General features: G+C 44.1%; 1 protein-coding gene across 1 annotated transcript in view; it reads left to right on the top strand.

Moving 5' to 3' along the window:
• The window catches only part of LOC126469209 (peptidoglycan-recognition protein SA-like), a 69,861-nt gene that overhangs the window by 8,620 nt on the left and 36,146 nt on the right, over positions 1 to 25,095 (top strand). Inside the window, exon 2 of the mRNA XM_050096614.1 lies at positions 16,750 to 16,957. Coding sequence (XP_049952571.1) covers positions 16,750 to 16,957 — 208 coding nt within the window. The remainder of the gene's footprint in view (positions 1 to 16,749; positions 16,958 to 25,095) is intronic.

Here is a 25,095-nt window from a genome sequence, read left to right as displayed (position 1 = left end):
CCGCCTCCTATGCGTTGCTTTCGGTGTTTGCGCTTTGAGCACATGTCGTCACGGTGTGAGGCTGAGCCCCTTTGTGGCGATTGTGGATGTCCTCTTCGTAAGGAACATACATGCACCCCACCACCTTGGTGCATCAATTGTCCTGGCATCCACTCGCCTAGATCTTTAGACTGCCCCGCGTATCAGATGAAGAAGAAGATTCAAGAATTAAAAACTTTGGATCGTCTCTCTTATTCTGAGGCCAGGAAGAAGTATGACCGCCTCCATCCCGTGACGTTGACAACTTCGTTTGCCTCAGTCGTGTCCACTCCTTCCACAGTATCCTCACCCTATCCTGTCCCCCCTCCACCTCCTCACCCCATCCGGGGTCTATGCCTCCGCCTCCCAAATCCCTCCCTTCCAAATCCTCCTCCCTCGCGGCCCCTGTCCCCTCTGCCCCAGGGGCCGCCCTCCTCCCCCTCCGCCGCCTGAGAAGCGATCCTCTTCTCAGGTGTCCATAGGGGAAACGTTCCGGACCCCGGCTTCCGAGGTCCGGCGTTCCAAAACAGATCCCGCGCGTGAGGACCTTCTTCGGGTCCAGCCCACCATCCCCGTGCCTCATCGGACTTCCCAGAAGGCCTCCAAGAAGAAGTCTTTATCCCCCTCTCCACCCCGGCGCGTTTCGTCTGACGCTCCATCCGTGAGTCGCTGCTCCCGGCCGTCCTCAGTTTCGCTGGGACGCTCTGCTGCCAGGCGCTCAGCTGGCCTCTCGTCGGCGAATGATGCCCCTCCTACGCAACCTGGGAAAGCGGCCACAGCTGGCGACGACTCGATGGAAAAGGATCCGCCTCCCGCCGGTTGTAGCGTTGTTCCCTCGAAACCTGGCCCTCCGCGGCCATCAAGGTGACCAGCTCTTCACCCGTTTCATTCCCCCTTTTTTCTGACTAGCGATGGCTTTGTTACGTTGGAACATAATAGGTATTCGATCTAATCGGGAGGAATTACAACTGCTCCCCCACCTGCACTGTCCACTCGTCCTTGGTCTCCAGGAAACCAAGTTGCGCCCAACGGACCATATTGCTTTTCCCCACTATACCTCGGAGTGGTCTGACCTCACCCCTGTGGACGGTATTCCAGCTCATGGTGGGGTCATGTTGCTCGTTCGGGACGATGTCTACTACCATCCCATCCCATTGACCACCCCACTCCAAGCAATAGCTGTCCGTATTACTCTTTCTACCTTTTTCTGTTTGTACCGTCTACACTCCATCGTCATTCACAGTTAGTCGGGCTGACATGATGCACCTGATTGTTCAGCTTCCTCCACCGTTTTTATTGTTTGGCGACTTCAATGCCCATCATCCCCTTTGGGGCTCTCCTGCATCCTGTCAGAGAGGCTCCCTCTTGGCGGATGTCTTCAAACAATCTCAATCTTGTCTGCCTCAATACTGGCGCCCCGACTTTCCTCTTGGACTCTACTCATACCTACTCCCACTTGGACCTCTCTCTCTGTTCTACCACTCTTGCCCGTCAGTTCGAGTGGTATGTCCTTTCTGACACCTATTTGAGCGACCACTTCCCCTGTGTCGTTCGTCTCCTGCACCACACCCCATCCCCACGTCCTTCGAGCTGGAACATACCGAAAGCTGACTGGGGACTTTACTCCTCCCTGGCGACCTTTCTGGAACACGATTTTCTCAGTTGTGACAGTCAGGTCGAATGCCTCACGGCTGTTATCATCAATGCTGCCGAACGTTTCATTCCTCGTACTACCTCTTCTTCACGTCGCGATTCCGTCCCCTGTTGGAATGAGGCTTGTAGAGACGCTATCCGTGCTCGACGACGTGCTTTACACACCTTTCGCCACCATCCTACGTTGGTGAATTGTATTGGATACAAACGACTCCGAGCGCAACGCTGTAGAGTCATCAAAGACAGCAAAAAAGCTTGTTGGGCCTCTTTCACCAGCTCCTTTAACAGTTTTACTCCCTCTTCTGTCGTCTGGGGTGGCCTGCGCCGGCTGTCAGGCATTAAGGCCCACTCGTCGGTACCTGGCCTGACTTCCGGTAATGGGGTCCTTGTTGATCCTGTGGATGTCTCCAACGCCTTCGGCCGCTTTTTCGCGGAGGTTTCAAGCTCCGCCCATTACCACCCTGCCTTCCTTCCCAGGAAATAGGCAGAAGAGGCTCGGCGACCTTCCTTCCACTCGCTGAATCTGGAAAATTATAATGCCCCCTTTACTATGTGGGAACTAGAACGTGCACTTGCACTGTCCTGGTTCTCTGCTCTGGGGCCAGATGCCATTCACGTTCAGATGCTGGCACACCTTTCTCCGGCAGGCAAAAGCTTCCTTCTTCATACCTACAATCGTGTGTGGACCGAAGGTCAAGTCCCCATGCGTTGGCGTGACGCCATCGTTGTTCCTATACCCAAACCCGGGAAGGATAGACACCTTCCTTCTAGTTACCGCCCCATTTCTCTTACAAGCTGTGTCTGTAAGGTGATGGAGCGCATGGTTAACGCTCAGTTAGTTTGGATTCTTGAATCTCGACGGCTACTTACCAATGTTCAATGCGGCTTTCGTCGCCGCCGCTCCGCTGTTGACCACCTTGTGACCTTGTCGACATTCATCATGACCAACTTTTTGCGAAAGCGCCATACGGTAGCCGTGTTCTTCGATTTGGAGAAGGCTTATGATACCTGTTGGCGAGGAGGTATCCTCCGCACTATGCACAGGTGGGGTCTACGCGGTCGCCTGCCCCTTTTTATTGATTCCTTTTTAACAGATCGAAAGTTTAGGGTACGTGTGGGTTCCGTATTGTCCGACGTCTTCCTCTAGGAGAACGGAGTGCCTCAGGGCTCCGTCTTGAGCGTAGCCCTTTTTGCCATAGCGATCAATCCAATTGTGGATTGCATTCCACCTAATGTCTCAGGCTCTCTTTTTGTCGATGACTTCGCGATCTACTGCAGTGCCCAGATAACATGCCTCCTGGAGCGCTGCCTTCAGCGTTGTCTAGACAGCCTATACTCATGGAGTGTGGCAAATGGCTTCCGGTTCTCTGAAGAGAAGACGGTTTGCATCAACTTTTGCCGATATAAAGCGTTCCTTGCGCCATCCTTACATCTCGGTCCCGTTTTTCTCCCGTTCGTGGAAACAACTAAGTTTCTAGGGCTCACACTGGACAGGAAACTTTGTTGGTCTCCGTACGTCTCTTATTTGGCTGCCCGTTGTACACGTTCCCTTAATGTCCTCAGAGTTCTTAGTGGTTCATCTTGGGGAGCGGATCGCACTGTCCTGCTTCGCTTGTATCAGTCCATCGAAGCTGGATTATGGGAGCCTCGTCTACTCGTCTGCTCGGTCATCCCTCTTACGCCGTCTCAACTCCATCCACCATTGGGGGTTACATCTTGCGACCGGAGCATTCTACACTAGTCCCGTCGAGAGTCTTTATGCTGAAGCTGCCGAATTACCATTGACCTACCGGCGCGACGTACTGCTTTGTCGGTATGCCTGCCGGCTGTTGTCAATCCCGACCACCCCTCTTATCAGTCCTTCTTCACCGATTCTCTCGACCGTCAGTATGGGTTGTATGTGTCTGCCCTGCTGCCCCCTGGAGTCCACTATCGTCACCTGCTTCGACAATTGGATTTTGCCCTCCCTACCACCTTCAGAGCGGGTGAGAGCCCGACACCACCTTGGCTCCTGCCTCCAGTTCATATTTATCTCGACCTCAGCTCGCTTCCGAAGGAGGGTACTCCGGCTGCAGTGTATTGCTCACGGTTTGTCGAACTTCGTGCGCGACTTGCCACTCACACCTTTATTTACACTGATGGCTCCAAAACTGACGATGGTGTCGGCTGTGCCTTTGTCGTCTGGGCCATCACTTTTAAATACCGGCTCCTCGACCAGTGTTCCAGCTTTACGGCCGAGCTTTTTGCTCTCTGTCAGGCCGTTCAGTATGCCCGCCGCCACCGCCATTCATCGTATATACTCTGCTCTGATTCACTCAGTGCTCTTCAGAGCCTTGGAGCTGCATATGTGGTCCATCCCTTGGTGCAACGGATCCAGCAGTCCCTCCATTCTTTTGCTGATGATGGCTCTCCTGTCAGCTTTCTGTGGGTTCCCGGCCATGTAGGAGTGCCTGGGAATGAGGCTGCTGATGCTGCAGCCAAGGTTGCAGTCCTCCTGCCTCGGCCAGCCTCTCGTTGTGTCCCGTCATCGGACATTAGTGGGGTTGTTTGTAAGAGGCTTGTGTCATTGTGGTGGGATACTTGGTCATCACTTCAAGGAAGCAAGCTCCGGCAGTAAAACCGTTCCCAACTGCTTGGACAACCTCCTCCCGACCATCTCGGCGAGAAGAGGTCCTTCTGACCAGGTTGCGGATTGGGAATTGCCGGTTTAGCCACCGCTACCTGCTCTCCGGTGACCCAGCCCCGCAGTGCCCTTGTGGTCATGCCTTGACAGTGCGCCATGTTTTATTGTCGTGTCTCCGTTTTAGTCAATCTCGTGTTGTCCTGTCTCTGCCATCTACTTTACAGGATATTTTAGCTGATGACGCTCGAGCAGCTGCTCGTGTTCTTCGTTTTATTACTTTGACTGGCTTGTCCAAAGACATCTAACTCTTTCAATTATTTTATCTGCATCTTCGTAAGAACTTTCTGGTGTCCCCCCCCCCCCCCCCTTGAGTTTTACTAGATTTTATGTGCTCTAACAATTGTGACTGGGCGCTAATGACCTCAGTAGTTGAGCGCCCTTAAACCCCAAACAAAAAAACAAAAAAAAGAATCCCAAGTCGAAAAAAATTGTTAATCTTTTGAAGCGATCCACGAATCGATCCAATTTGTGACTTCTTCATGAGATCGGAAGTGTTGGTCAGCCAGGCCATGAGCCATTGATCTAAATAGGTGATAGTCAGAGGAAACAATGTCTGGAGAATACGGCGGGTGGGGTAGGACTTCCCATTTTAACGTTTACAAGTACGTTTTGACCTTTTTTACAAAGTGAGGTCGAGCGCTGTCGTGCTGCAAAATCACTTTATCGTGCCTCTCACTGTATTGCGGCCGTTTCTTTTAATGCTCTGCTCAAACGCTTTAATTGCGTTCGATAACGAGCACCTGTGATTGTTTCACTTGGTTTTAACACCTCATAATGCACGACGCCGAGCTGGTCCCACCAAATGCAGAGAGCCGTGAATATTCGGTTTGACCGTTGACGTGGAAGCATGGCCGGGATATTCCCATGATTTTTTGCTGTTAGGGTTATCGTAATGAAACCATTTTTCGTCCCCGGTCACAATGCGACGCAGGAATCCCTTCCGTTTTTGCCTCTGAAGCAACTTTTAAAACACACAAACACCATTCAATGTCTCTTGGATTTAGCTCACAATTGACCCAAGTTCCTTCTTTAAGAATCATGGCCATAGCCTTCAGACGTTTTGAAATGGCTTGCTGTGTCACTCTCACTAATCGTGCCATTTCTTCTTGAGGCTGATGCGAGTCGTCACTCAGCAATGTCTCCAATTCTGCATCTTCGAAAACATTCTCTCTTCCACCACTATGCTGGTCTACGACGTTAAAATCACCGTTCTTGAAGCGTTGAAACCACTCAAGACATGTTATTTCACCAATAGCGTCCTCAACACACGTACTTGAGAGCATTCGATGAGACTCGGCCGCTGTTTTCTTCATATTGAAACAAAACAGTAACACCTCGCGAAAATGACGAGAATTAGGCTCGTAGACTAACATTTTCAATCAAGAACAACTTTATGATGCAGACACAAATCGAATAATGTTTGAATGAAGTTATGTTAACCGAGGTCCAAGTTAACTGCCTGACATCTGCGATCTGTTACTTTCGACCGCTACTTCCCGTTGTCGCCACCTATCGGCAAATGGCGGAAGCAAAGTTGTACACCTTGTATGATAAGAAATATCAGAACCACACGCTAATAAAGCGCACTTCACAATTAATTCGTAGCTAATTGCAAATAGTTCAAACTGCTCTGAGCTGACATGTAAAATCCACGATTACTGCAAGGAGGTTATAACTAAAAGTGTCGATATAATTCTTTGTTCGCCTGAAAGTGAAAACTTAAAAGAAAATCATTCTCATAAAGTTGACTAATTGGGTTGTAAAACGTTTTACTTGCCCCGAGGGCTTATTTGGACGGCAAAAACAATACAGCCTGAGAGGCAATTAAAAAGTACATGACAAAGCAACGTTGGAAGCCCAGTCGTGCCATTATTGTGTGAGTAATTCTGCGTCACAAACATACGCAAAGAAAAAATAGCATTGATTTACTCTCCACTCGATCCGTGATTAAATGTACAGAATACCTATGAAATAATGCTCATTTCGCGTCTTATATTCATGGATTTTTTTTCTTTAGTCTTCTGCAGGAACATGATTGAAGGTTCAGCGTTTCAAATGCTAAATGGCAACAGTTGTTGTAAGGTTGCAATCTGTCCCGATATATCGGGACCGTCACCGTTATGGACCTTCTTGCCCCAAAGCCCCGACAAGATCCAATTTTGTCCCGGTAGAGCTCGGCTCAAGGACTGCAGTAACGCCATCTGTTAGTGCAACATGTAAAGCCAGCATCTGTTTTATTTATGACAACAAGTTTATGTTGACAGGCCGTTTCACAGAAGACCTTGCGTGTTGCGTATCCTGTGTAGAAGATGCAAGTACCTTCTAGATCTAGTGCCATCATTCGAGAAAATGCCACACTTCTCCAATAGCAGGGGCTGGAACTAATTTAGAAGCGCCACACGGAAGAGTCGGACAGTTTCCATTTGAATGGCGACCTGATAAGATGATTCTTTCTAAAAGTAATACGAACGGAGATTCCGTGTTAGTAATTTCTGAAGTGGTTGCTGAGAGTATGTAGGGTGTGAAGTGGACAGTGACTTGTACTTCGATGACTAAAGTCTTATTGTCTACTGATTATCGTTTAACAGACTTATCATAGCTTCGAAAATGCCTAAGGATGGAAAGATAGTCTCTTTTCGGATGATTGTGGTCTGTTGTCCAGAGAGGACGTAAGTTCAGAAAGCATTGGGAGGGATTTGTAGCAATATAAGCCACAAACACAACACCACTGTGGAGAGTGATGTCGGCCCCGTGGGCTGATGAAAGAAATAGGCTGCTGCCAGGGACTGTGGAATCACAGTGAGTGTTTTACAAGCTGACTTGCAAAGAGTTTCATAAATACGGAGAAGGGAAAAATGACTTGTTGAAAGACGTAAATTTTTCTGAAAAATATGGTGAAGCAATTACGTCTGCCGCAACAAGTTCCATGTAATTGTGTTCTAAATAAAAAGTAATTAATTAAATAAATTGTTTACTTCATTTCTTCACTCCCATCTGTGTGTCCCAACGGTGTCCCAGCTATATATAGAAACCCTGTCCTTGAGCCAACCGCGACCGGTCATATGAAGACGTATTCTAACGACCGTTATGTCTCCTTCGACGTAGCCAATATCTCACGATTTGTTTATTGACCTTTATCTTGCGGTATAGGCACAGCCACTTGCCACCAGGTATAACAACGTGACAGACAAAAATTGGGTAATAAATCCACTCCTAAAGGAAATTTCCTAACGCTTTTGGAAAATAGCATAAATTTTGCTTTATATTTTAACACGTAAATGCAAAATCGCTAAGTACTTAAGCTATTTCACATGACTGCGTACGCAAAATGTACTCCCTCGAAAAACATTGTGGTTGTTGGTAATTATTAACTAACCATGGGCTTCACCACTTGAAGTTATTTATATAAGAACATGTACGGGCAGGCGTTAGGCCTACCCTAGCAGTCCAAAACGGCTCGGAACTCTATTAATAAAAAAATTAAATTAGGTGGTTGTTTCGTTGCTTAAGGTGTTGTATATGTACTCTCCCCACTAGAGTACAATTTTTTTAATATAGGATGGGCCCCCTCCACGCTCACACCGACGTGGTGACCAAACCAAAAGTTCTACTGTCACCTCCGTATAACATGCTTTCGAATCAGGAGTTACAGAATGCGGGCTGTGATGTTGTCCATGCGTCTGGGTAGGATTACTCATTGACATGGTTCATCAGGAGACAGAAAGTGGACGAAAGCGATCGAAGTGTAGCGGTTTGTAAGGGCAGAGGGGGAAAAAAGTGCCAAGGCAAGCGCCAAGGGAAAAAAAAAAACCTCTGCGACAGTAGGACGGGTAGTAAGGGCAGTAGCGGCTTGCTAGCTGCGACAGTGCATTGCAAGGTGACGTTATGTTAGTGCGAGGTATGGTGCATCGTTACCTTTGTCGCTGTGGGTGCTCATTGTAGATGGGTCAGTCCGGGCGCTACAGCTGGGCCTGCTGCAGAGGCTGCATCCCTGTAACAGTCAGAGGTCGTCATACATTAGTGGCCCATCGGCCACAGATCAGCTCACAGTGTAGGGGGTGCGTGTGGCTGGTTTGTGTGTTGTGTACAGTACGGCTTCCCTACGACTGCCTGTTTTTCGGCGGGTCGAGAATCTGGGGTTGCCAGGAGTAGCTGTGTTGCAGCGGCTTGCCAGTACTGTTATGTTAGCATGCTGTCGGCCATAGATGTTTAGTTCCTTGCTAATAGTGTCTTTGGTCTATTGTTTCCATCTATGGTTGTGGTCGTAGTTCCCCAGGGAAAGAATAAACGGGTTACGCGAGTGTCTCGTGTTTCTGTGCAGTCGTGTGGAAAGTTTCTGGAATACCTGCAAGAGGGTATCTAGCCGACATTCCTGGCGAAGATCCGCGATGCGTGTGTAACGCGAAGCATTGCTTATGATTCTGAGTACTTTGTTCTGTAAGAGTTGCAGACGGCGCAGGCGTGTGGGCGCAGCGTATCCCCAGACGGGAGCAGCATACTTCATCAGAGGTCTAATAAGTGTGGTGTACATGGACCTGGACACCCTCCTACTCAGTGTGCTACGCCTATTAAGAATAGGACAGAGTTGTTTGAGCCTCGCGTTTGCTTTGTTGATCACGTGGTGAATGTGGTCCCACTAGAGTTGTTTCCGGTCCAGCCACAAACGGAGGTATCTGACCTTTTCACGGAAACATATTGGCCGTGCATGTACTGTTATTGGGTTGCAGCGTTGATGTTTGCGCAGTAGTTTCGGTCTTCTAGTGCGCAGAACGGCTTCGTACTTGTCGACGTTTACTTTAACATGCCATTTCACCAATCAAGGCTCTGCCACTCTGAGTGCAGTCTGTAGTCGTTAGTGTTAGACGGTTTCCAATCTTGTACGAGAATGGCAGTGTCATCCGCGTAGATTGCCACCATCGTGTTGCGTGTAGCTGGAAGGTCATTAATGTAGAGGTTAAATAGTATGGACCCTAGGATGCTTCCTTGGGGTACTCCAGCCTGAATACCATGTCGTGTTGATTGATTGCCCTGCACGTCGGTGTTGAAACTCCTGTCCGTGAGATATGAGTGTATGAGACGTACGAACCCTTCTGGGAACCTTGCGTCGCTGAGTTTGCGTATGAGGCCGTTGTGCCACAGACGGTCGAAGGCATTTTCGATTCTAGGAACACTGCCTCAGTTGCTTTGTTTGTGCTGTATCCGTGTTAAGTATTCAACGACGCGGAGGAGTTGTTGTGTTGTCGAGTGGAGAATCCTGAAGTCGAATTGCTCCGGCCTCAGCGTGTCGTTTGTAATGCAGTGCTAAGTGAGTCGTTTTAGTATTACCTTCTCAACTATCTTGCTGAGCGTGCTCATCAGGCTGATGGGTCGGTAATTTTGTAGGAGGGAGTGGTCTTTCTCCGGCCTCCTGAACATTAGGACCTTGGCCGTCTTCCAAAAGGCGGGGAAATGTTGGTGTTTAAGGAAGGATTCGTGATGTGTCAGGAATTCTACTGCTTTATCCGTGAACTCCTGGAGGACACGGTTTTTAATGCCATCGTGACCAGAGGCCTTCCTAGCTGTGATATGCATGATGGCCCATTTGACTTCAGCTGTGCAAGCCTGTCGGATGTCGTTGCGCGATGGTTGGGCCAAGATGCGTGTAACCGCCTGGTCGGTCTCAAGTGTGAATGCTGGGTCTGAGGGTTCCAGGTTCGGAGAGAATGACGCTGCAAGTGTGAGGGCCATCAGTTCCGCTTTTTCGTCCGCACAATATGCCGGTCCGCCGGGCTCTTGTAGCGTGGGTGTGCACAGTTTCTCCTTGGTGAAGTGACTGGTCAGCTGCCACACGCCTGATCGCGTGGTGTCCAGCCCTTCGAGTGTTTGGTTCCATTGTTGTGTTTTGAATGTTTGGATTTTGTCCCGGATTATTCCCTGGAGCCTGTTAATGTGCTGTTTGAAGTGCTTTCGCCAGGTACGCTGCCAGTGTCTCCTGAGGCGGTTCCTCATTGAGATAAGGCCCAGGATTTCCTGGGGCAGGGCTGCACTGTGATGTTGTGGTGTGCGAATTGGTATGGTGTCGGCTATAGCGTCTTGGACGGCGCTAGTGAGGGTTTCGACAGCCTCATCAGTTTGAGGTGTCTCGTTAATCGCGTTGGTAGGTGGGATGCGACCGTCAAGCGTTTCCTTGAACAATGGTAAATTCGCGTGCCTGTAGTCTAACATCCTGCGTACTCGAGTACAATTGCGTACTCGAGTAAAACTCACAGGAAGTGCATATAACCATGTGAAACTGTCAGAGAAGTCCTTCTGCCTGATGATGATCAACTCGCGAATCACATTCGCAATCTCTACGGTCTTGGCGATCCATCAGAGACCCAGTCTGCACTTTGTCTTTCTATGGTAGGTTCTTACTGATAACATAGTCTTGTCAACCGGGACAATTTTTCCCAGAAAAGTGTCCGCGTTTTGCATTTCAATCAAGTCGCGGCAGGCGTGCATAGGCAGTTTTTGTTGAGTGAAGTTGTGCGGGACAAACTTTACACATGCTTTTCTCTTCTTCATTCTGGAGAATGCTTTGAACACTTGATTTACAGATGTTGTTCCATTGCGATTAGTGACACAAATGCTTTGACACACTGCGGTCGCACGTCCACTACTTAACCCTAATGTGCCAACAATTTAAAGGAAATATAATTTTAAAAATTTTCGCAAAATTTGTCTTTATCATAGTAACTAATACCAGAAGCAATTGGAAAAAAGTAAAGTCAATTGTAAGGACGTGGTTTCACTTTGGAACTACCGGGGTGCACAGTTTTCAACCACCTGTCATCCTTGCATATGTTTGAAAGGAATTTCGCATTTTTTCCGAGGCACAGTCCTAACTCTCGAAACTTCCATGAACTCATAGTACCTAAAACAAATTTTAGTCCTAAATAACAAGCAAACAGGGCCGCAAAATTAAGAAATGTGTATCAAAAGTACACAATGTCTAAGTGGCTTCACTTCGAAATTACTCATACTAGTAGCACAAACTGGAAGTTACAAGAACGTACGATATGCTTTCACTGCCAATGTTCTCAATACGACCACTACAAAAAAACATGTCATAATTTCCTAGAATCAGCACAATACATTCGTAGAACCCTCAGTGTGCCACTAGGTGTCTGTTTTGCAGTAACATCGGTAGTTTCAAGCTAAAAGGAATGGTACTTCAAAACAAAAGGAATAAAATGTTTTGAGACTGAAACCACTGGGGGGCTCAAAAGCCGCCTGATCAAAACTGATTGGTCGAATGCACATCTTTTGTTTACAGTAAGTTAGTTAAAGCTGGGTCTGTAGTTACTGCGCTGACGCCACTTATACGTCAAAAATCTGTCTCGTAACATTTTAGGCGAACGGAGGATTCGTAAGTCGAGCAGCGCGGTATTATCGAAGGTTAAACATATTACTTTGCATTTTATTGGTTAAGAAACATTGTCAAGAATGGCTGAGTTCCCCATGAAAGTTGATAATTAACTGAAACGATGATGTTGACTACATTTCAAAGTTTCATTTTAATATGTGTACTATGTCAGTGACAGTTGTGGCTGCTCATACATGCTATAACTTAATTTTATAATCTGTAACATCATTAATTCATTGCATTATTATGAATTAATAAAGGTTTAACAATGCCGATAAATAAATTAAATTTCAGAATAAAATTCAGTTGTCAGTCACACAGTTATTTTTTTCACTTTACCTGTTTCAACAGAATGATCTGTCGTTTTCAGAAGCCTACAATAGCTGGAATATTATAAATCATTCACACAAATGAATGGCAAGATCTAATGATTTATAATATTCCAGACTTTGTAGGCTCCTGAAGATGGCATTAATCTGTTGAAACCGGTAGAGAGAAATAAAAATAATTGTGCAATTGACGACTGAATTTTGTTCCGAAATATATACTATACTTGTTGGGAAAATAACAGCTATGAATAAAATAATAAACATCTCGCAATTATTAAATATTTTACAGTGATTAAAACAGATTTAAAAATATCATAGTTCCCTAGTTTTTCGCAGCTACAAAATATACAATAAAGCTCCAATTATGTTTCAAAGCATTAGTTTAATTATGATGATCAGAAAACGAATAAAGTACTGCACCGAAACCAAATCAAAATATCAAATTAACGGAACAAAGAAGAAAAATATTGCACAAGACGAGTTTCCGGAGAGAAGTGGTGGTTGAACAGTTTAGTGAGATGAGATCAAATAGATTTTTTATGATATTCATCGCCAGAGAGAAAATAATAGAATACAGGGACAAATAGATGCAACGCGTAGCTAAAATATATGAAGCTGGTATACCAAATTTACTTCCGAACTACAGACTAAAAGAAGGAAATCAGAAGGCTGGACAGCTTTATCGATGAGATATGATTTTTGTCATCAAAGCATAGATGCTTTGCTGATGAAAATATATGTATATATTTTGAATGATCATGAAGTTGAAGAAAGTATTGTATTTGCGTTGTTAATGAGCAGAGTTCTATATCTGAAAAGAGGCCTAGGGATGCTAAAGACGCTAACTATTCCGAAGTTTTTCGCTAACAGCATGAGTATCAACAAGAAGTTACTGTAACCCAAATCCCTTTTTCCGATTTTCTAATAATTTTCCAAAAAGATCTGTAGCTTATAAAAACAAATGAGACCGATTGAACAGGTATTAAGACAGAATTTTCCTGCCAATCGACAACGAGAAACTTCAACCACAAAAAGACCTGTTGTGTGCAAATTTGGCTTATTGTAGACCTAAGAGGTTATCAGAGTTCAGAGTTCTTTGTGAGACATTTCTATTTAGACGATTAACAAGTGTGTTTGAGTCGTTGAACAATTGTTCCGAAAAAATCCCTGGTAATTTCACAAAATTTTAAAGCGGTTAATTCCACAGCTCTAAAAATCTGTTAATTACTAATTACTATATCATCATTGATAAACAAATTTTCACAACATACGAACCTCTTTTTATTTATTTATTTAAAAACCAACGGGGAATCAACTGTTTTCCGTCGCCTTTCTCTCCAATGTATTGGTTATTCCCTCAGTCTGTGTAAACGAGCGACTTCATTAGGCACAATCACCTAATAGTCAGGGGTATCCGCTTTCATTGCAACAGCCTAGGACATCGCGAGTTAAGAAAGGTCTGGGGACCATTAAGGCCGGCTATTTGACATTTCTGCAATCATAATGTTGATCATTAGCATTTAAGTGATTGGAACAGTAGTAAATCAAAAAATAAATGTAGGAAAAACTGTATCTTCAGCCACGAAATGCATACAGTGACGTTTCGTTAAACGTATGCCTTCAGATGCAACAATACCTAAATCATGAGTTTGTCGTTTTCCACAGACTAAAGCTTTCATCAGCAAAAGTTTCACTTACTGTATACATTGACGGAAATGGAATTATAGGAAAAGAGCGATCGATTACAAATTTTGTACACAGTTATAAGAAGTACCAGAGCAAATTTTCTGGGAACGTGAAGGTGTGTGTTTTCATGAAATAGTTCAAGCTGCGGCGTACATAAATAGCCACAGATAGAAGTGAAGCGAAAGGAGCAAGCACATCCATCGTACAGAAGAATAGGACTTGCGCTCTGTGCTTCACACGTAATTCTGAAGATAATGGTAGGTGGTACCTGAATGTACCAAGAAATGCTCAATCATTCAACAAAAAAGTACACTGACTGTGAAAATTATAAACTTAAAAATACATAGCACTGATTCTACCTACCACAAGTTAGGTAAGAATAGTTAGTAAATTTTGAGTGCAGCATATATAACATAAATATAGAGAAGACAGAGCAGAATTAAAGACCATTATGGCTTAATTTTAAATCTTATTTCATTCTGACCCACGTCCATTTTCAGGAAGCAGACACTTCTGCGATTCAGTCTGCTGCTGAATTGGGTCAGTGCTAAACTTCATTAGCGGCTGAATGAATTACCAAGTGATCAAAAGTCAGTAACCTCAGATAGTGAGGGTGAAATGGTGGCACCGCAATAAATGGCATGTTATTGATGCGTCTGTACTCAATCTCAGCAATATCTACAGCGAAATTAATGCAGAAAATAGAATGCGCTTAAAAAAATTTACAGTTGCTGTCAGTACAACGTTTGTCGGGGCATCAATGTGTCCGTCTCCACAAAGAAAATATGAGGTAGTGTTAGCCTCTGCATGAGCAGTAAAAAATGTTTTGAAGAGTACCAAAAAAGAAAAAAGAAAAAAGAAATTGAACTATCCCCGTTTTATCTGTAATTCAATGTTTGATTGTCCCTGCGTTAAGCACATAATGCTGACAAAGATTTTACTCCTGGTAAATAAAGTATTAAACTGAGCAATATCTGTGGCCATTTCACTTACATTCTGTGTATTCGTCACATCGTGTTGCTCCTGAACATTTGCACAGTTTATTTAGATTATTCAAATGTGTGTGAATTCCTAAGGGACCAAACTGCTGAGGTCATCGGTCCCTAGTCTTACACACTACTTAAACTAACCTATGCTAAGAAAACACACACACACACACACACACACACACACACACACACACACACACACACACACACACACACACGCCCGAGGGAGGACTCAAACCTCCGGCGGGAGGGGGGCGCGCACTCCGTGACATAGCGCCTCCAACCGCGCGGCCACTCGGCGAGGCTTTAGACTATTCATACTCATTGTTGTGTAACTGCAATGTTGAAATAACTACACGCGTCATTACTGCCGAAAATGTGATGTGGGCTGCTTGTAGTCATGTACACTTCAGGCACATGTAGCGAATGTTAATTCCACTAACGTTGCGTCTTCTATAGATATATCCTTTACACCGAAGAGAAGGCACGGCCGTAGCTCCGTTCATAGCATTCAACTTGATTACAGAGGATCACTACAGATGATTAATATGCTTCTTGGCTGTTAACAATGAGTATTCAAACGTATTTTAGAGATGCCATTACTCTTTTTATTCATACGAGGAATATCCTTGCGGAATGTGTACCACTTGTGCGTATTCAGTGACACTGAATAATGACACAAAACAGAAATAAAACATTGTTAAAATCAGTACTATTAACAACACGCACGTCTCTCTCCATGCACGTTCACCCTCGCACTGTCTAACCACCACTTAGTGTCACGCCGTATTTAAGTATTTATTCTCGAAAGGTGGCCAGTCAGAGGCCAGAAAATGGAATGTTTCTTCGGACGAGCGTGCTCTGGAAAGAAAAACTGGGGACTAGAAACGTATTTTTCAGTCGCTTCGTATCTTTGAACACAAACCAGTGCGCTATCAGAGCGCAATAGTTGTAAAAATGAGGATACTTTGGAAATATAAATATTGTACGAAAGCTTCTAGACCTGTTCCGTATTTATAGATCACATTGTGGGTAACATTGTGGTAATTTAAGATGCAAGGTATATTGTTTACAGCTACTTCATATCATCATAGGTGGTATTGTGTACATCATTCATACTTCCTTAATCTCATTCTTGGATACTCCGTGGCACCGTGCTGGATGGTCTGTGGCGCTCTGTCAAAGTCGCAACATTGGTTATCAGCTTGCTTCCAATTGTGAAACAAGAATTTTCACCTCCAAAGATTTGTCCTAATTTTATATCAAGAGGTCCATACATTTTTTTGGCGAGTTAAAACCAGGCAGAGCCTTCCATGGATTGTTGACACTGACGTTCTGCTATTCGTCCGGTAACTATTTCGTCATGAATTATGTCAGCAGAAGTTGAGGATACTGTATTTAGCAACTGTTGGCATAAGCCAATGTCTACTTTAGACTGACACAGCTGCAGTGGTACTCATGAGTAGTTGATGTCCTCGAACCTGAACTAAGTGCTCAGTGTTTGAAGAGGTCCATTCGTCAATTCCAGGTCTGCTCAACGTTGTAATTTGGTTTGATGAGTTTCTCATCAAGCTTCAGTGACAGGTTCTTGGATTTCAGTCTCTTTTTTTTTCTGGCGGCTGAAGTGCCCATATGAGGGCAAGTGAGTGTTACAGCGACGTTTCTACCATTGTACTCGTATTAGCAGAGTTCTTTTTGTCTTCGGCTGAGGAAGGTGGATGCTTGATAACACTGGCAACCATTTCAGAGGTGTCAATTTGGTGGTCCCTGGTACTGTCCTGGGTGTCAACTTTAGCAGTATGTACACTGTTCATCCACAGAGCACCGTAGTATTGCGCAACTGGGTAGAGCAAGGCAAGGGCTGATGCAACGACATTACGCTTCCCGTATAGTGCATTATTTGACTGAATGTCTCCCAATAGACTAACATCATGTTACAGAATTGGCAAGTCTTAGAATAGTGCCAGTTACCCTAAAATATTACAGTATGGCGTGTGTTTGTTGTAGAGAACAACTGCCCCAACATTGTGACGCGGCGAGGCTGGGGAGCACGTCCGGCGAAGCAAGTGGAGTACATCATCAAGCCAGTGCAGTATGTCGTCATCCAGCACACCGTCTCGCCCATCTGCACCTCCATGAACGCCTGCGCCGAGCGCGTGCGCAGCATCCAGGCGCAGCACCTGACCAACCTCAAGTTCGAGGACATCGGCTACTCGTGAGTACCATTGCAGCTATGCCATTCTAAAGTAGACACCGACTTCCGCCAACATTTGCTAAGCATGATATCTTCAACTCCTTCAGCCATAATTCACGACGAAATGGTATCAAACGACCGCAATTTTTCAGCAAGCGACCACATTGCTATCATAAAGTGTCGAGAACAACCGCTTCAGTTCTCTCCTGCCTATACACCAGTAAAGTCACTTGGCGATGGGAACTGCTGCTAGTTTATTGGATCGTACCTCACGCTACGGCCCATTGGTGCGTGGCTCCTGGACAATCGCTTTGTCAGCGCACCTCATGATGGCAACGTGGTCGCTTTCCGAAATAATGTGGCCGGTGGCCGCTGACTTCGCACTGTTCCCCTGTGAAATATTTCGTCTGTATGACAAGCTATCTAGCGGATTTGATAGACAGCTCTACAGATGTGCTCCATCTTGGCACCTATTTATGCATAAAATGAAGCAAAAAATGAATAAAATGTTGTCCGCTTTATTTGAACGCGCAATGGGTACAAATTCGGTAGAGGCTAATAATTTCATGCATGAAGACAGCTTCAGGCTGGCTACGGTTACACAAAGAATGAACACTGTGATACACCGCAAATCAGTGAATAAAATTAAAGTCCATCGTATTGCCATTAGAAAGTCAGCTGCTATCAAACGCCGAACACAGTCCAACCTCGCAGCATAGTTTATCAACAAGAGGGCAGTAAACGCGCATGTTGTCAGCATGTAGACTGACAAAAGAACCTTGAAACTTTTTTATTTAAATGGTTCTCTGTACTTATATTGCTGAATGACTGAGAAGAAGAAACTTCTACGTTTTTTTATGCTGAAGCTGGTGAGTGAAACTGAGCGTACTTTCTCTTTACTTGTTCTTATCCTGTCAACACTGACCTACAATATCCTGGCGCAACGCAATCTGACTGCTCAAAAAAAAAAAAAAAAAAAAAAAAACCCTTACTCCAAATAATTCAAAAGAATGGCCCTGACTAAAAAGAAGTCCTAACAATAACCTATACATTCCATTAATCACTTACCTCACAAAAATCTTCATTACGCGAACTACTGCAATACAGCGAGTGCCAATACTGCCAGCTAAATAAGATTCCGACTACTAAAGTCACTAACTACTAATAGGCATACGGTTAGCAAAGAAAAGATTTTGTTGCAAACCAAATAATTTTTTTTACCTTAATGATGTCACATCCATTTGAAACACGAATATGAATCGTCATTGACATCCAGTACAAAGGTATATAATCATGAATAATAGACAGTCTCCAAGTCAGATACTTCCAGATTGTTAGCTTACGCTAATACTTCAGACCTCTATCCTTCATCAATATAACTTCTCACATCTGACATCCATCACCGCTGGCTGTTCACCTCGAACTGCCCAACACTACTGGCCATTAACTTCCAACAGAGTCCAACCAGCCATAGTCTCTTACAAAGAAAGAGCAGTCAGAGATCCAAGGCAAAGCGCTACACAGCGCTGCCAATACAGAAGAAGCCCACTTACAACCTTACGGTCTCGGAAATTCAGTTCAGGATGAGACTTCGCAGGTTAGTAGTACACCTCAAGGAGTTATCATAAAAGCTGTAAAGCGCACTAGCCAGTAGATTCAGAGGAAAAGACCTCTAAAGTTTTACGTGCAGCTCGTATGCCAGTCAACATATAGGCTATGGCAGTACAGCAAAATCGCTGTCTCTCTAGCGACTCGCTTGCTGGAGGTTAGATCTTGCTGTCGGGTAACATTTTGTTCCTTTTAATTGTTTTGAAAATTAAAACTTTATTTAAAAGTTAATGACCTAAAATATTATTTTCTAAAGCTGGGAAGCTAACAACGGAACTGACAATCGACGTTCTCAACCGTTGCTTAAAGGCTCACGCAGAAAAAGAAATGAAACATGTTTTGGGTGACACAGTCTTAGTCGCAAAATTCAGGAGACGTACGCTCCAAGAAGACTGAGAAAGATGATTTTCTCGTGCATATCTATAAAAAATAACTAAGAACTTGATCTTACAAACTACCTTAAGCCTTGTCGAGCACTGACGGCGAGTGGAATGTAAAGAACGTAAAACGAATCTTACATCCTCCACCATCCAACCGTGGTAACTCGGGCCCTGCTGGTGTTGACGTAACTGTTCATGCAACTCTGACGACGCCGACAAAAGCAATCAATCAACTTCACGCATCCATTTGACCAGTAGTGGTTATAGACAGGCAATATCTGATCGGATGTTTCCAGACACGTGGTAGTGGACATTCAAATGGCGTGTATCCAACCTTCTCCTTTATGATGGGTTCAATTCTTCTGGAGATACTTTCAGTGAGGTGTCTGAATGTCCGTGGAGGAATGGCAGCCCACTCTTCCTGAAGAGCTGAAACGAGAGAGGGTATCTGTTTGGTGGGTCTGGAATAAAGTCGACATTTGGACTCATTCCAGAGCTGTTCCATTGGGTGCAGGTCCGGATTTTGGGCAAGCCAGTCCATTTCATGGAAATTACAGTCCACAAAGCATTGCCTGTTGCTTTAACAGAGGGCATTGACATGCTGATGTGACCAGTCGTCGTCTCCGAACTGTTCCTCTACTGTACGCAGCACACAATGCTGTAAAATGTGTTCAAACCTTTCTACATGTAGCGTTTCCTTAAGCGCAGAAAGAATACTAAATCCTCTCCACGAGAAACAGCCTCATACCGCAGAAGCACCACATCTGTAGCTCACTGCTAGCACTACAAGTGATGGCAGGTAACATTCTCCAGGCTTTCGCCGAACTGAAACGCTTCCATCGGATTGCCACAGGCCTGAGTCATCACTTCTACTCTTCCACTGTCCAGTGCGCGCCGCTCATTACACCACCTCAAGTGAAGCTTTAGCATTGTCTACAGGAATGGCTTATGACGAGCTCCTCGACCATTGTAGCCCATTTTTTAAAACTCCCTACGCACAGAAATTGTGCTAGATTGGACTGGCGGTGTCGCTTTGGAACACAAGAGGGCTTCCTTCAGTTGATTTCATGCGATTTTCTTATAACCACATTTCGCCACAATGCTCGACGGTCCCTGTCCATAAGCTCATGAGATCTGCTTGGGCTTGATGCAGGTAAGCTTGGCCTCCACGTTTCCACTTCACAATTCCATCACCAACAGTCGACTTGGGCAGCTTTAGTTGATCCATAATGTCCCAGAGAGTTATGTTACTCAGGTAGTATCCAATGAGTAGTTCACGTTAAAGGTCAATGGACACTCCTAATCGACCGATTATGCAGTTACATATGAGAAAAAGTACCATCACAGCTGTATCTTGAGACTGTATTTGTCTCAAACGACTATTTTCGACGGCACATTATCACCATCCCATGTGTGCTAGTAACAAGGAGTCCACACTAAATGCGCCAAGGATATCTAATATTCTTTTGGCAGTGGTGGATCCTGAGAATGGCAACAATGTGCCTCCAAAAATAGTCGTGACACAATAAAAACATTCTCAAGATACAGCTGTGGTGGCACTTTCTCTCATATATATCAGCTGAAGTCCCTCGTCCATGCAGTAGGCTGGATAGACATAGATTCTGCTTCTACTGCTTCGCTACAGACAGCAAAATACTCCCCGGCTCCTGGGACATATAATGGTAAATTACGCAACAATATGGGTGTCCGCATCCATCTGATCAGATATGGTACACTGGTGATTAAGTGATAGGATATGGTTGTTTTCGTCTTAACGGCACTCTCGCGAGCTCTGTTGGAAGTACGGCATTTTTTCATCCCTGCAACTTTTCAGATGAATGGATAGCGTTACATAGCTATCTGTCGAATAAAAATAAATACGTTCTCTTGATCCACTGGAAACAAATTTTATCCTGCATACGAACCAATATCCTGAGAACAAGCTATCTTATGCGTTCTAATCTTCATTTCGGATGTGGTCTTCGAGGTTTTTACAAAAACAAAACAAAAACACTGCAAAATGAGTTGTACAAGAAGTATCTCGAAAAATTACGTTTAAAAATTATTCACTTTTGCGTACATCCACAACAATTACGGAAACAGTTTTTCCCGTTCTGATTTCAGCACTTCAATGAAACAGTTCTGGCAAAATTCTACTGCACCTTGAGGTGGTTATAATCGTTGCCCATGCATTTTTTGTTTGGCACAAAGGACAAACAGAAATCGTTAACCGACAAATTAATGTCTTTCTCCGCCAAATACATTGCGATCAAAAGCATTCGGACATCCCCAAAGACATGTTTTCATATTAGGTGCATTGTGCTGCCACCTACTGCCAGGTACTCCATATCAGTTACTCAGTCGTCATCAGATATCGTGAGAGCAGAATAGGACGCTCCGCGGAACTCACGGACCTCGAACTTGGTCAGGTGTTTAGATGGCGTGGCGGACCACATCAAACCAGTCAGAGCACTGACTAAAAAAAGTCCTAAAGGCATGAAAGTGGCCTAAATTCATCGTCATATCAGTGAAGTGGATGGAGAAAACATAAAAAGTTATGATGTGGTACGGAAAAGGGCGAAAGCGTTTAAAAATGGCCTTACGAATGTGCGTGATAAGGAACGAAGAGGGCGACCTTCATCTACATCTACGTGATTACTCTATTCACAATAAAGTGCCTGGAAGAGGATTCAGTGTACCACCTTCAAGCTGTCTGTCTACCGTTCCACTCTCGAACGGCGCGCGGGAAAAACGAGCTCTTAAATTTTTCTGTGCGAGCCCTGATTTCTCTTATTTTATCGTAATCATCATTTCTCCCTATGTAGGTGGGTGCCAACAGAATGTTTTTGCTATCGGAGGAGAAAGATGGTGATTGAAATTTCATGTGAAGATCCCGTCGCAACGAAAAACGCCTTTGCCACTCCAGTTCACGTATCATGTCTGTGACACTATGTCCCTTATTTCGCGATAATACAAAACGAGCTGCCCTTGTTTGAACTTATTGTCATCCGTCAGTCACACCTGATACGGATCCCACACCGCTCAGCAGTACTCCAGAATAGGGCGGACAAGCGTAGTGTAAGCAGTCTCTTTAGTAGACCTGTTGCACCTTCTAAGTGTTCTGCCAATGAATCGCAGTTTTTCGTCGGCTCTACACACATCATCATCTATGTGATCGTTCCAGTTTAGGGTATTTTTAATTGTAATCCCTAAGTATTTAGTTGAATTTAGAGCCTTCAGATTTGTGAGATTTGTCGCGTAATCGAAATTTAGAGGATTTCTTCTAGTACTCACGTGAATAACTTCACACTTTTCTTTATTCAGGGTCAACTGCCACTTTTTGCACCATACAGATATCTTGTCTAAATCATTTTGCAATTCGTTGGTCATTTGATGAATTTACAAGACGGTAAATGACAGCATCATCTGCAAACAATCTAAGACGGCTACTAAGATTGTCTCCTATGCCGTTAATATAGATCAGGAACAGTAGAGGGCCTATAACACTTCCTTGGGAACGCCGGATATTATTTCTGTTTTACTCGATGACTTTCCGTCTGTTACTACGAACTGTGACCTTTCTGACAGAAAATCAAGAAATCCAGTTGCACAACTAAGGCGATATTCCATAGGCACGCAGTTTGGTTAGAAACTTGTGAGGAACGGTGTCGAAAGAGTTCTGGAAATCTAAAAATATGGAATCAATTTGAAACACCCTGTCGATAGCACTCATTGCTTTGAGTATAAAGAGCTAGCTGAGTTTCACAAGAACGATATTTTCTGAATCCGTGCTGACTACGTGTCAATAAATCGTTTTCTTCGAGGTACTTCATATTGGTCGAATGCAGTATATGTTCCAAAACCCTATTGCAATTCGACGTTAGTGATATGGGCCTATAATTCAACGGGTTACTCCTATTTCCCTTTTTGGTCACTGGTGTGACTTGAGCAATTTTCCAGTCTTTAGGAATGGATCTTTCTGTGAGCGAACGGTTGTATATAATTGCTAAACGTGGAGCTATTGTATCAGCATACTCTGAGAGGAAACTGACTGGTAAACAATGGGGACCGGAAGCCTTGCTTTTATTAAGTGATTGGTTAGAAAAGTCTACTTGTTACATTTTCTACTTGTTATATTTTTATTTCAAAACTGTACTTAAAAACACGACTTGTATAATCTTTCTTCGACTGTTAGGTCCTACGTGCATACTACTATTTCTTAATATATTTAAATATTTTGCAAGCTGGTCTCTCGTGACAGGAAAAAGTGTCAAAATTTTAAAAATATTACTCTTTTGAAAACGTTTCTGCGAGCTATTTAGAAACGAGATATTTCATTTCAGACGTTTTGTAAGGGTCGCTGTATAAACAGTTCTTTCAGTACACTGGGTGTTCCTGGACAACTGGTGAATATCCAGCGAAATGACAGGAACGATCATTCGAAACAAAACAGTCTAGTAATCATATACTCTAAAATGCATACCTTAAGAACAATGAGCACTTCATCAGAAGAAAATATTTGACAGTGGCCATAGCTCGTAAGGTATACATTTTAGAGCCCATGTTTAGGCCTACTAGACTCTTGCTTCAAATGATCGTTCGTGTCATATCCCTGAATATGACCATTTCTCATGGACACCCTGTATGTGAAGTATCAATACACGACTGAGAATAAAATTCATAAATAACTGAGGACATATATAAAAATCAATTATTACTTTTTAACTTCGGAAATCACTTCAGGATGGTTTAAGTACCAAAGAATACAATCAAATGAAACATACTGACTTTGAGTAATAGCAAATATACAGTAGTAGTTGAGTCGACTGCGGCCAGAACAATAACTAATTACTGTATCGGCTATTCCTTATTCATTAACAATGGCACAACAAATTTTGTGTAGCCTTGAGCTGCTCATAGGGGGTGGACTGTCATCGACCGGGTGACATTTGAATATGGCGTCATGAATTTTCCTTGCTGCACAAAGAACAGCCTTCAATGTCGCTTGATTTCAGAGACGTTCGCGCGGCAAAAGAAAACGCTAAAACCCTCAAAGACTTTGTAGTATGAATTAAAAGAATTATTACGATGAAAAATCCTTAACATAAAATGTATCATACGTCGTACGAAAGTATACATCGTGTAGGCAGACAATTCTTCAGTGGTTCTCCACAAAAATTTTTGTCACTACGCCTTATACGGAACTGAAACGCCGAAGCATTTGAAAGGTGGTGCTACGGAAGAGTGTAGAGGAGTAGATAGGTAGATCGATTAACTAATGGGCAGATAGTGAACCGAAGTGGGGAGAAAGAAATTTATGGCTCAATCCGACTACAAGGAGGAGTCAGTCGATAGGACACACATCCTGCAGCATCAGATAATAAATTTGATAATGGAGAGAAGTGTGGGGGAAGGGGACAAAGGTTCAACTACAGTAAGGAGATTAAAATAGAAGTAGGTTGTAGCAGTTATGGAGAGCTAAAGAGGATTGCAAAGGATCCACTAACATGGAGGGCTGCAACAAGTCAATCATTGACTTGAAGATAACAATGACAGTTCGTAAAAACTTAAATGGGCGACAGTGGGTCAATATAACATAATAATTACCCGGCGACCACCAACTAACATTCTAAGGTTCAAGGCGCTTCCGTAACTCATTAGACTTACATCAGTGTGGTTCCAGTGCGGCAGATACCGCGCGGGTAACTGTAAATAAGCGGTTCTCGTCGTGTGCCGTACGCATCCACGTAAGTGAACGCCCACAGCGTTGCGTCTGCAGCAGCGGGAACTCCCGGTTCGGCAGCTGCCTTGACGGCACAAACATCCGGCTCCATTCAGCCTCCTGCAGCTCACTGGCCTAGCCACTTCCTGCTCTTCGTGTAAAAAGTATTTGTGTCTATCTGAGTCGCTTCTGTTGTGCTCTATAAATCTTTTTCTTCTACACCATCCATTGATCTATCTTTCTCTACCCTATGTAATATTTTTAAAGATTCCTCGATGCTGCTGCTGTTGTGACTGTAGTTCCGTAGATATGCACTAAATGATAATTTAGTTCTAGTTTGTTTTTGTGCTCTCTGAATCTGGAGGAGAGAAATCTACCTGTTTGTCCTACTTTGAAAGTTTCACATTCTCCATATTTGATTTTATAGATTCCTGATAGTGCAAATGGTT

This window comes from Schistocerca serialis, chromosome 1, assembly GCF_023864345.2.
Source record: "Schistocerca serialis cubense isolate TAMUIC-IGC-003099 chromosome 1, iqSchSeri2.2, whole genome shotgun sequence".
Classification (NCBI taxonomy): domain Eukaryota; kingdom Metazoa; phylum Arthropoda; class Insecta; order Orthoptera; family Acrididae; genus Schistocerca; species Schistocerca serialis.
Note: the sequence above shows the minus strand (reverse complement) of the source record. Positions and strands in the feature narration are given on the sequence as shown.